The following is a 13,297-nucleotide window of genomic DNA, read 5'->3' as shown; positions in this document are numbered from 1 at the left end:
TCAGACATGAAACATTTATCACCTGCACCTTATTTATCAGACACAAAACTTTATCACCTGCACATTATTTATCAGACATGAAACATTTATCACCTGCACGTAATTTTTTTAGACATGAAACTTTATCACCTGCACGTTATTTATCAGACATGAAACATTTACGACCTGCACGTTATTTTTTTAGACATGAAACTTTATCACCTGCACGTTATCTACCAGACATGAAACATTTATCACCTGCACGTTATTTATCAGACATGAAACATTTATCACCTGCACGTTATTTATCAGACATGAAACTTTATCACCTGCACATTATTTATCAGACATGAAACGTTATCACCTGCACATTATTTATCAGACATGAGACATTTATCAACTGCACCTTATTTATCAGACATGAAACTTTATCACCTGCACGTTATTTTTTTAGACATGAAACTTTATCACCTGCATGTTATTTATCAGACATGAAACTTAATCACCTCCACGTTATTTATCAGACATGAAACATTTATCACCTGCACGTTATTTATCAGACATGAAACATTTATCACCTGCACCTTATTTATCAGACACAAAACTTTATCACCTGCACATTATTTATCAGACATGAAACATTTATCACCTGCACGTAATTTTTTAGACATGAAACTTTATCACCTGCACGTTATTTATCAGACATGAAACATTTACGACCTGCACGTTATTTTTTTAGACATGAAACTTTATCACCTGCACGTTATCTACCAGACATGAAACATTTATCACCTGCACGTTATTTATCAGACATGAAACATTTATCACCTGCACGTTATTTATCAGACATGAAACTTTATCACCTGCACATTATTTATCAGACATGAAACGTTATCACCTGCACATTATTTATCAGACATGAGACATTTATCAACTGCACCTTATTTATCAGACATGAAACTTTATCACCTGCACGTTATTTTTTTAGACATGAAACTTTATCACCTGCATGTTATTTATCAGACATGAAACTTAATCACCTCCACGTTATTTATCAGACATGAAACATTTATCACCTGCACGTTATTTATCAGACATGAAACATTTATCACCTGCACCTTATTTATCAGACACAAAACTTTATCACCTGCACATTATTTATCAGACATGAAACATTTATCACCTGCACGTAATTTTTTTAGACATGAAACTTTATCACCTGCACGTTATTTATCAGACATGAAACATTTACGACCTGCACGTTATTTTTTTAGACATGAAACTTTATCACCTGCACGTTATCTACCAGACATGAAACATTTATCACCTGCACGTTATTTATCAGACATGAAACATTTATCACCTGCACGTTATTTATCAGACATGAAACTTTATCACCTGCACATTATTTATCAGACATGAAACGTTATCACCTGCACATTATTTATCAGACATGAGACATTTATCAACTGCACCTTATTTATCAGACATGAAACTTTATCACCTGCACGTTATTTTTTTAGACATGAAACTTTATCACCTGCATGTTATTTATCAGACATGAAACTTAATCACCTCCACGTTATTTATCAGACATGAAACATTTATCACCTGCACGTTATTTATCAGACATGAAACATTTATCACCTGCACGTTATTTATCAGACATGAAACAATTGTGTCTTTATCTGACAACAGGTCATGACAGAAAAATAGGATTGTGTTGGTGTTACCTGTGCGACAGCCTCAGTCTTCCGGAGTTTGTCCTCCCACGTCACCGTCATCTCCTGGATCAGTTTCTCAGACTCCTCCAGTCGCTCCTTCAGCTCGGGAGCCTTCATCGACTGAAGAAATACCAAACGTCACAAAACTTGAATCTATCTTCTTACTTCACTTGTTGTCATTCTCAGTCATTAAGTAAGAAAACAACACACCTGTTCTTCATTTATGCATTCTAAATCGTAAATAAAAGCTAGCAAGAGTCAGCTAACAATGGAGTTAATAGGAGTCGTTCTATTCCGCCTTTAACGGGCTGTAAAAAACTTCCATCAAAATTTTATAGACACGCTGTAAGTATATATGTAATGCAACATTCATAATAACATGCAATATTTACATATTTTGATCATTTTAAGAATACGACAGTGTATTAATTTCACAGACGCATCCCAACGTAGACTTTCCCTTCAACAACAACACTATTAATCATGGCAGACTTGATGAGAGACAACAGACATAATAAAACAATCACTTACTGTACAATGTCTGCTCTCACTGTGATAAAGACTGATGGGATGTTTATATCTTCCCCTTTACATTAACATCATCATCATCCTCACAAAGGGTTAAAAAAATGAGAATATTTTCGTGTCTTTCTGGCCATCTTAGTTGAATGTCAAAATTGAGCAACTTGTGGGTTTATGTCCACAACCTTCTACTATCCAGGTGAGAGGCATGATTTATCATCTAGAATGAACTTTCACCAACTCAGAGGCGATGCAGCAGCTCATTATGTCAATATAACAGCATACGCTTGTTAGCTCTCTAAAAGTAGTTCCTCAGTGTTAGGGCTTACAATAACAATATTGCTAATCCTTGTTAATATTCAGGTCACCACATATAAATGGAGTATTGTTGGCGCTTTTTTAGAGGACTTTATGGGAGCAATATTGTACTTCCGTTAGATGCCTGATAATATTGGACTGCCGATATTGATCGGCCGATAAATGCTTTAAAATGTAATATCGGAAATGATCTGTATCGGTTTCAAAAAGTAAAATATATGACTTTTTAAAACGCCGCTGTACGGAGTGGTACACGGACGTAGGGAGAAGTACAGAGCGCCAATAAACCTTAAAGGCACTGTCTTTGCCGGCCCAATCACATAATATCTATGGCTTTTCACACACACAAGTGAATGCAAGTCATACTTGGTCAACAGCCATACAGGTCACACTGAGGGTGGCCGTATAAACAACTTTAACACTGTTACAAATATGCGCCACACTGTGAACCCACACCAAACAAGAAAGACAAACACATTTCGGGAGAACATCCGCACCGTAACACAACATAAACACAACAGAACAAATACCCAGAACCCCTTGCAGCACTAACTCTTCCGGGACGCTACAATATACACCCCCCGCTACCACCTAGCCTCCCACCTCAACCCTGCCCACCTCAACCTCCTCATGCTCTCTCAGAGAGAGCATGTCCCAAATTCCAAGCTGCTATTTTGAGGCATGTTAAAAAAAATAATGCACTTTGTGACTTCAATAATAAATATGGCAGTGCCGTGTTGGCATTTTTTTCCCATAACTTGATTTGATTTATTTTGGAAAACCTTGTTACATTGTTTAATGCATCCAGCGGGGCATCACAACAAAATTAGGCATAATTATGTGTTAATTCCACGACTGTATATATCGGTATCGGTTGATATCGGAATCGGTAATTAAGAGTTGGACAATATCGGAATATTGGCAAAAAAGCCCCTATCGGACACCTCTAATTGTTAGCCATCTCTTACTTGCCATACTTTATGATTTAGAATGCATTAAAAAAAAGTGTGTACTTGTCTTCCATTATGATTGTGACTGATAGGTTTGAGTGCAAAAAGTGCAGTTCCCCTTTAAAAGAAGTGCAAAACAAGAACCTCGGCCTCAGTGAGCTGCTCCCTTAGTTTTTCCACTTCCTCTCGCAGCTCCCTGATGATTCTGGCGTTGGGGTCCTCGTTCACCACCGCGTGGTTGACGATACTTTTGGCGCGGTGGGCGTAGCGCAGCGTGGACAAGGTCTCGTCGTAGTTGTCCGCCGCCGGGCTGATGGTGGCCACCATGGCCGTGCGGCTGTTCCCCCCAAGACTGTCCTGCGCTCACACACATTGAAGTCGGCGTCAGGTGGGGCGTACAGGTGAGCAGGAAGTGGGTCACGTGTGGTACCTTCAGCAGCCAGGTGAGCACTGAGTCCCTGTAGGGGACAAACTTGCCCCTGGTCTTCCCGGCACTCTGCTCTGCCAAGGCTGAGATCACTAAACCCAGAGTACTGAGAGATCTAGGAGCCGAGAACATTCAAGTTTTCACACAGTTATGGCAGTTAAGGCGGCCCTCAGAGGGCCACTTGTAGCACTGAGTAATTCATAAATATTAAGGATATTATTACGCCATCTTTTTATGTACTGTATGTCAATTATGTCGCCGGAATTGTATCGTAGAATTGACCACCTTTGTTTCACAGCATAAATGAGAAAATGCTACCATGTTTGACAGTAAAATTCTAGCAACTGAGCAGCCAGGTGGTTTTTCTTACTGTTTACAATCTACAATTTAATGAGAAACTTGATTTTCTTTATCATGATTTTCATTTTAATAAAATAGTTTGTAAGGGATAATAATATATTTGTTACATTATTACGACAGAGAAAATACTGTATTTTCTGGACTATAAGCCGCTACTTGTTTTCCCATGCTTTGAATCCTGTGGCTTATAAAACGGTGCGGCTAATTTAGGGATTTTACTTCGCCAACGACCATAATATTTTGTATTCAACAAATAGTTGACAGAGACACTAAAAAGGTGTGTTATTGTTTGTGCCATGGCGCCGTCTTTTGTACATGTTCGCTCACTGCAGGTGCTGCGGGTTGAAATGTACTTCCCGTTTTGTGCCTTAAACCGAAAGTATAACCGTCCATTGCGTTTCTACTCGTATGGATTCTTCATTCATCACTCCAAGCAACGTTTGTAAGTTTTACAATATAACTACAACAATTCTCACTTACTAAAGCATCCCATGTGTGATGTCTGTAGGACAGTTTTTTATGCATATTTGTACGTGCTATCGTAATGTAATCATGTTAGCGTCGTTAGCATTAGCTAATATGCTAACACATTTACGAGTGTCTGTGTTAGTATTATAAACTTACGAAGGCATTCTTTTTGTATTGTTTCTGTTTCACAAATTCATCAGTAAATTCACCAAAACGTCACCATGGAGTTTTTTGAGTCGGTTTAGCTGATTGGAGAGCGGAAGTGGACCACTCCTCTTATTGAGTCTGTTTAGCTGATTGGAGAGCTAGCTTGCGCAACTAGTGGGTCCATGACGATGACTTTTGTTTTGTTTGATCAGCCGTTTTACTGCCGTGTTATGAACCCCGTTTGGAAACAATTAAAGTATGTAAATAAACATTTACAAAATATTTTGTACCCATATATATCTGCGGCCTATAGCCCAATGCGACTTATATATGTAAAAAAAAAATTCTTCTAAAATTTGGTGGGCGTGGCTTACAGTACATTCCAGTGCGCTCTATGTCCTGGAAAATATGGTAATAGTTTATTATTACCGATTGTTACTTTCCAGCCTAAATTCATGCAAATGTAACTAACATTATTAAAATGAACAATATTATTATTACAGATTCATACACAAGTCAAGGAGATATTTGAGTATTTATTACTATTTTAAGAAATAATTTATGATAATATATTTGTTATATTATTAGATAATATTGAATACAAATTGTATAGAATTTTTTTTTTTCTTCTGTCAAATCACAAAGAATGAATAGATTGAGTAAGGAAAGATTATTCAGGAATTATCTTTTCACATGAAATTATGTGGTTCTTAGCCATTGTTGGGCCGCGAGCGCCCCCTACAGGGTCAACAAAAAATCCATCCATCTATTTATTTTCTACCGCTTGTCCCTCTCGGGGTCGCTGGAGCCTATCCCAGCTGCTTTCGGGCAGGAAGGCGGGGTAGACCCTGGACAGGTGGCCACCTCATGGCAGTCAAGAAAGAAAGAAAAAGTCATATCTGGTCCACATGGTACTCAGTTGTAATACACTTTTTCACCACTTGTGGCAGTAATGACAGTATTAAACAAACAGAAGAAGTCTGGAGCTAATGTAAAAGTTAAAGCGCAAAAAATATGACTAAAGTGGTGAAGCTGTATTTTTATTTGCTTTTAAATTTTGACGGTTTATTATTATTTATAGTTAATTTAGTTAGAATTTAAAGCATTAATTGATTTTTCATCGTTTTTCCTATACCTTATTTTGGTTCCATGGTTGATGGATGCTTATCAGGTTCATCCTGTTAAACTCTAAGCAGGTTTGATTTCATTCATGAATACAATTCCAATCAAGAGTCACATTGCTAATTCAGTGTTAATATTTGAGTGGGCCCCGGGGCCCTCCTCTCACTTGTTGATGTTGCTTCCTTCTTTCAGCCGTTCTCCGGCCGCCCCGGTCTTGGCTGCACGCTCACTTCCTGCCAGGTCCACCAGGCTCAGCTTGCTCACCTTCTCCCCGCTGGTCTGTGGGGAACCACACCCAAGAGAGCAGTGACAAGCTTGTCTGCAATATTCTTTTTCGAGCTAGTGGGCAGCCTAGGACGGAGTCGGCTCTCTCGCAATATGCGTTGCGTATTCCCCTTTTTTTGTTGTTTTACTTTTGTAGCTGTTTGTAGAAATGGTGCGGCAGAAGTGGCAGCTGGTTGCATCAGTTATGTGCCTTTTAATGTCTTTTACGTCCTGTTTTTATGTTTCCTTCTTATTCTGTGGCCTTTTTGTATCTGCACTGCAACCACATCATTTCATCAATATTATACACACATAATACACATCAGTGATTCGTAATGGTTGTGGGCCAAAGAATCACTTGATGAAAGTACAGTGTTTTATTTTCCTAACACAGTGTGACTGTTCAAACGGTGTGTCATGTTACAGTGCCCAAAATGTAAAATATACTTGTTCAATAAAACCTCAACCTTGTTTTAATGCAGGGGTGCCCATTACGTCGATCGCGAGCTACCGGTCGATCGCGGAGGGTGTGTCAGTCGATCACCAGCCAGGCATTAAAAAAATAGTCCTAAAAATGAGCGATCATAAATCTTCACTATGACGTCACTTTCGTCACTTAATTGACATTCACGGCACCCGAGGGTCTTCTGAGATGACGCTGGCTGCTGCCAGCTCATTAAAATTACCGACAGGAAGGCGAGAAACACTTTATTTCAACAGACTCTGGCGCCGTACCTGTCGTCAAAACTCCAAAGACCGACTGCACAGTTGCGCTAACAAAATAAGAGTCTCAGAAAGCTGGCGTGCACAAGCTAGCAAGCTACGGAGTTTGCCGACAATGTATTTCTTGTAAAGTGTATACAAAGGAGTACAGAAGCTGGACAAATAAGATGCCAAAAACCAACCACTTTCATGTGGTATTGGACAGAAAGGAGGACTTTGTTTCTCCTCCATTCGAAAATGTGGACGTTATCAGCACTACTGTCTGATTCCAATCAATGCAAGTCATCAGAATCAGGTAATACACCAACTTATATTCTTGTCTTCATGAAAGAAAGGAATCTATATGTGTTAAACATGCTTGTATTATCTTTAAACACCTTTAACTTGTTAACAATATTAACTATATGTGTTAAACATGCTTGTATTATCATTAAACACCTTTAACTTGTTAACTATATGTGTTAAACATACTTGTATTATCTTTAAACACCTTTAACTTGTTAACAATGTTAACTATATGTGTTAAACATGCTTGCATTATCTTTAAACACCTTTAACTTGTTAACTATATGTGTTAAACATACTTGTATTATCTTTAAACACCTTTAACTTGTTAACAATGTTAACTATATGTGTTAAACATGCTTGTATTATCTTTAAACACCTTTAACTTGTTAACAATATTAACTATATGTATTAAACATACTTGTATTATCATTAAACACCTTTAATTTATTAACAATATTAACTATATGTGTTAAACATGCTTGCATTATCATTAAACACCTTTAACTTGTTAACAAAAACATATATTTCATAAATAAGTAAATATAAATTATATATATGAATGAGGTAGATCCCCACGACTTGATCAATTGAAAAGTAGCTCGCCTGCAGAAAAAGTGTGAGCACCCCTGTTTTAATGAGTACCCCACGGCTCTAGAGCCGCATGGGGCTCTTTAGCGCTGCCCGAGTGGCTCCCTGGAGCTTTTTCTAAAATGTATGAAAAAAAAAAAAGATGGGGGAAAACATATTTTTTGTTTTAATCTGGTTTCTGTAAGAAGACAAACATGACACAAACCTTCCTAATTGTTAGAAATCCCACTGTTTGTATTAAACATGCTTCACTGATGAGAGTATATAATAATATAATATATATGTATTAAATAATATATATGTAATCTATATATATATATATATATATGTAATAAACATATCAATCAATCAATCAATGTTTATTTATATAGCCCTAAATCACAAGTGTCTCAAAGGGCTGCACAAGCCACAGCGACATCCTCTAATAAAGATATAGATCCTGTATTGCAATGAGAGAAGTGTGTGTGTGTGTGTGTGTGTGTGTGTGTGTGTGTGTGTGTCTCTCACCCCTGACTGCAGGTCCATCAGTGTGTGTGTGAGGGTGATGTTGAACACGCCATGAGACCGACTGCTCTCTTCATTCATGTTAGTGGCGGCCACCGTGCGAGATTTATTTCCCTCTGACATCAGACACTCGATGTCCTGCAACATGCAGCACAATCACCACTGGTTGACCTCATCTGACATTTGACAACAACAGGTACTACTATTGGACAATATATGACTAGTACTACTGAGTACTACTATTGGACAATATATGACTAGTACTACTGAGTACTACTATTGGACAATATATGACTAGTACTACTGAGTACTACTATTGGACAATATATGACTAGTACTACTGAGTACTACTATTGGACAATATATGACTAGTACTACTGAGTACTACTATTGGACAATACACGACTAGTACTGAAGAGTACTACTATTGACAGTATATGAGAAGTACTACTGAGTACAACTATTGACAGTAAATGACAAGTACTACTGAGTACTACTATTGACAGTAAATGACAAGTACTACTGAGTACTACTATTGACAGTATATGACAAGTACTACTGAGTATTAGTATTGACAGTATATGAGAAGTACTACTATTGGCAGTATATGACAAGTACTACTGAGTACAACAAATGACAGTATATGACAAGTACTACTATTGACAGTATATGACAAGTACTACTATTGACAGTATATGACAAGTACTACTGAGTACAACGATTGGACAATATATGACTAGTATTACTGAGTACTACTATTGACAGTATATGATAAGTACTACTATTGCAAATATGTGACAAGTACTACCGAGTACTACTATTGACATTATATGACAAGTACTACTAATGACAGTATATGCCAAGTACTACTGAGTGCAACTATTGGACAATATATGACTAGTATTACTGAGTACTACTATTGCCAGTACATGACAAGTACTACTATTGACAGTGTATGATAAGTACTACTGAGTACTACTATTGACAGTATATGAAAAGTACTACCGACTACTACGATTGACAGTACCGTATATGACAAGTACTACTATTGACAGTATATGACAAGTACTGCTATTGACAGTATATGACATGTACTACTGAGTATTACCATTGACAATATATGACAAGTACTATTATTGACAGTATATGACAAGTACTACTGAGTACTGATATTGACAGTATATGAAGTACTACTGAGTACTACTATTGGCAGTATATGAGAAGTACTACTGAGTATTACTATTAACAGTATATGACAAGTACTACTATTGACAGTATATGACAAGTACTACTGAGTACTACTATTGACAGTATATGAAGTACTACTGAGTACTACTAGTGACAGTATATTACAACTACTACTATTGAGAGTTTATGAGAACTACTACTGAGTACTACTATTGACAGTATATGACAAGTACTACTATTGACAGTATATGACATGTACTACTGAGTACTACTATTGACAGTAAATGACAACTACTGCTGAGTACTACTATTGACAGTATAGGAGAAGTACTACTGAGTACTACTATTGACAGTAAATGACAAATACTACTGAGTACTACTATTGACAGTATATGACAAAAACTACTGAGTATTAGTATTGACAGTATATGAAAAGTACTACTATTGACAGTATATGACAAATACTACTGAGTACAACTATTGACAGTATTTGACAAGTACTACTATTGCATATATGTGACAAGTACTACTGAGTACTACTATTGACAGTATATGACAAGTACTACTAATGACAGTAATATGACAAGTACTACTGAGTGCAACTATTGACAGTATATGAGAAGTACTACTGAGTACAACTATTGACAGTACATGACAATTACCACTGAGTACTACTATTGGACAGTGTATGAGAAGTACTACTGTACCTTGTAGTTAGCCACAGCCAGACGAGACAGACCATCGACATAAGGCCCCAGGACCTGGTGCTCCCTCACCCTCAGCGCTTGGCGACTTCTACTGACACACACACACACACACACACACACACACACACACACACACACACACACACACACACACACACACACACACACACACACACACACACACACACACACACACACACACACACACACACACACACACACACACACACACACAGGAACACGTGTACTTACTATTACTAGCCAGTAAAAGTAGCAAGTACACAGGAACACATATGTACTTACTATTACTAGCCAGTAAAAGTAGCAAGTACACAGGAACATGTGTACTTACTATTACTAGCCAGTAGAAGTAGTAAGTACACAGGAACACATACTGTATGTACTTACTATTACTAGCCAGTAAAAGTAGTAAGTGCACAGGAAAACATATGTACTTACTATTACTAGCCAGTAGAAGTAGTAAGTACACAGGAACACGTGTACTTACTATTACTAGCCAGTAGAAGTAGTAAGTGCACAGGAACACATAGGTACTTACTGTTACTAGCCAGTAGAAGTAGAAAGTACACAGGAACACGTGTACTTACTATTACTAGCCAGTAGAAGTAGTAAGTACACAGGAACACATACTGTATGTACTTACTATTACTAGCCAGTAAAAGTAGTAAGTGCACAGGAACACATATGTACTTACTGTTACTAGCCAGTAGAAGTAGTAAGTACACAAGAACACGTGTACTTACTATTACTAGCCAGTAGAAATAATAAGTACACAGGAACACATGTGTACTTATTATTACTAGCCAAAAAGTGTACGAAGGATCGAGTCACACAACACATCTCTTGACACAACACGTCTCTTGACAAGAAAGTTTCTTTCTCACCCTTTTGGGTCCAGCAGGTCCCGGACCTTCTCGTTGTAGATCTCCATGTAGGAAACCTCCACAGTGAAACTCTCTCCCTCCCGAGCCTCCTGCACAGTCCTGGAGAACAAGGAGCTGCACAGGCGAGGGATGAGACCAGGCTGCTCTGCAGAACCCATCATGGTGTACGACTTCCCAGAACCTGGACAGGTACAGGTACAGGTAGAGGAACAAGTACAGGAAGACCCACACTGTAAATCTTCCAATCTATCTTACATAAGTCAATTAATAATACTTGACTTTATAAGTCATACATTCATGAGTTTTAATGATGTGCTCATTAAGTATTGGACTGATATTCTTCGTCGTGTTTCAGTATCAGCAACTACTGACATGACCAGTGTTAAGTATTGTACTTAAAGGGGAACTGCACTTTTTTTTACAACGTTGCCTATCGTTCACAATCATAATGAGAGACAAGAAGACATCTTTTTTTATTTTAAAGATGATAAACACCTGGAAGATGTGACTAATGTGGGTCACTGTTGTAGTCACCAAAGTCTGTAAAACTACTTCAAAACCCTCCATCAACATTTTTTGTACACACTGAAAGTATATATACAGTATAATGTAGTTAGAGACACCTTCATAACAATATGTAATATGCACAATATACACACTGCAAGTATATATGTATAATGTAGTAACAGACACCTTCATAACAATATGTACAATAAACACACTGCAAGTATATATATATATATATAATGTAGTAACAGACATCTTCATAACAATATGTAATATGTACAATATACACACTGCAAGTATATATATAATGTAGTAACAGACACCTTCATAACAATATGTAATATGTACAATATACACACTGCAAGTATATATATAATGTAGTAACAGACATCTTCATAACAATATGTAATATGTACAATATACACACTGCAAGTATATATATAATGTAGTAACAGAAACCTTCATAACAATATGTACAATAAACACACTGCAAGTATATATATATATAATGTAGTAACAGACATCTTCATAACAATATGTAATATGTACAATATACACACTGCAAGTATAGATGTATAATGTAGTAACAGACATCTTCATAACAATATGTAATATGTACAATATACACACTGCAAGTATATATATAAAATGTAGTAACAGACACCTTCATAACAATATGTAATATGTACAATATACACACTGCAAGTATATATAATGTAGTAACTGACACCTTCATAACAATATGTAATATGTACAATATACACACTGCAAGTATACATATAATGTAGTAACAGACACCTTCATAACAATATGTAATATGTACAATATACTCACTGCAAGTATATATATAATGTAGTAACAGACACCTTCATAACAATATGTAATATGTGCAATATACACACTGCAAGTATACATATAATGTAGTAACAGACACCTTCATAACAATATGTAATATGTACAATATACACACTGCAAGTATACAAATAATGTAGTAACAGACACCTTCATAACAATATGTAATATGTATAATATACACACTGCAAGTATATATAATGTAGTAACTGACACCTTCATAACAATATGTAATATGTACAATATACACACTGCAAGTATACATATAATGTAGTAACAGACACCTCCAAAACAACCAAAGAAACGAAAAGTTTTATCCGAGGAGACACAGAGTTTAAAAGGACAGTCAGGATCATCATTGCCCCCGCTTTCACTCGCTGGCGTGAGCTCAAAGACGAGGAATTTCGGACCGAAACTGCCTTGGCTCTGTTCCTGCTAAACTCAAAATTATAGATATCCGATAATATCGGATTGCCGATATTATCGGCCGATAAATGCTTTGAAATGTAATATCGGAAATTATCGGTATCGGTTTCAAAAAGTAAAATTTATGACTTTTTAAAATGCCGCTGTACGGAGTGGTACACGGACGTAGGGAGAAGTACAGAGCGCCAATAAACCTTAAAGGCACTGCCTTTGCGTGCCGGCCCAATCACATAATATCTACTGCTTTTCACACACACAAGTGAATGCCAAGCATACTTGGGCAACAGCCATACAGGTCACGTTGAGGGTGGCCGTATAAACAACTTCA

General features: G+C 37.0%; 1 protein-coding gene across 2 annotated transcripts in view; it reads right to left on the bottom strand.

Moving 5' to 3' along the window:
- Nucleotides 1–13,297, bottom strand: part of LOC133623925 (kinesin-like protein KIF13B) — a 110,724-nt gene that overhangs the window by 61,299 nt on the left and 36,128 nt on the right. Inside the window, exons 7-13 of one of the 2 annotated variants that reach the window (XM_072916250.1) lie at nucleotides 11,185–11,365; nucleotides 10,280–10,370; nucleotides 8,388–8,522; nucleotides 6,184–6,296; nucleotides 3,924–4,035; nucleotides 3,638–3,850; nucleotides 1,713–1,823 (exon numbers count right to left, since the gene is read on the bottom strand). In XM_072916250.1, coding sequence (XP_072772351.1) covers nucleotides 1,713–1,823; nucleotides 3,638–3,850; nucleotides 3,924–4,035; nucleotides 6,184–6,296; nucleotides 8,388–8,522; nucleotides 10,280–10,370; nucleotides 11,185–11,365 — 956 coding nt within the window. The remainder of the gene's footprint in view (nucleotides 1–1,712; nucleotides 1,824–3,637; nucleotides 3,851–3,923; nucleotides 4,036–6,183; nucleotides 6,297–8,387; nucleotides 8,523–10,279; nucleotides 10,371–11,184; nucleotides 11,366–13,297) is intronic. The other variant, XM_061987416.2, reaches the window with a different exon arrangement.

The sequence above is a fragment of the Nerophis lumbriciformis genome, linkage group LG26, assembly GCF_033978685.3.
Source record: "Nerophis lumbriciformis linkage group LG26, RoL_Nlum_v2.1, whole genome shotgun sequence".
Lineage (NCBI taxonomy): Eukaryota > Metazoa > Chordata > Actinopteri > Syngnathiformes > Syngnathidae > Nerophis > Nerophis lumbriciformis.
The sequence above is the reverse complement of the archived record's forward strand: the minus strand, read 5'-3'. Positions and strand labels throughout refer to the sequence as shown.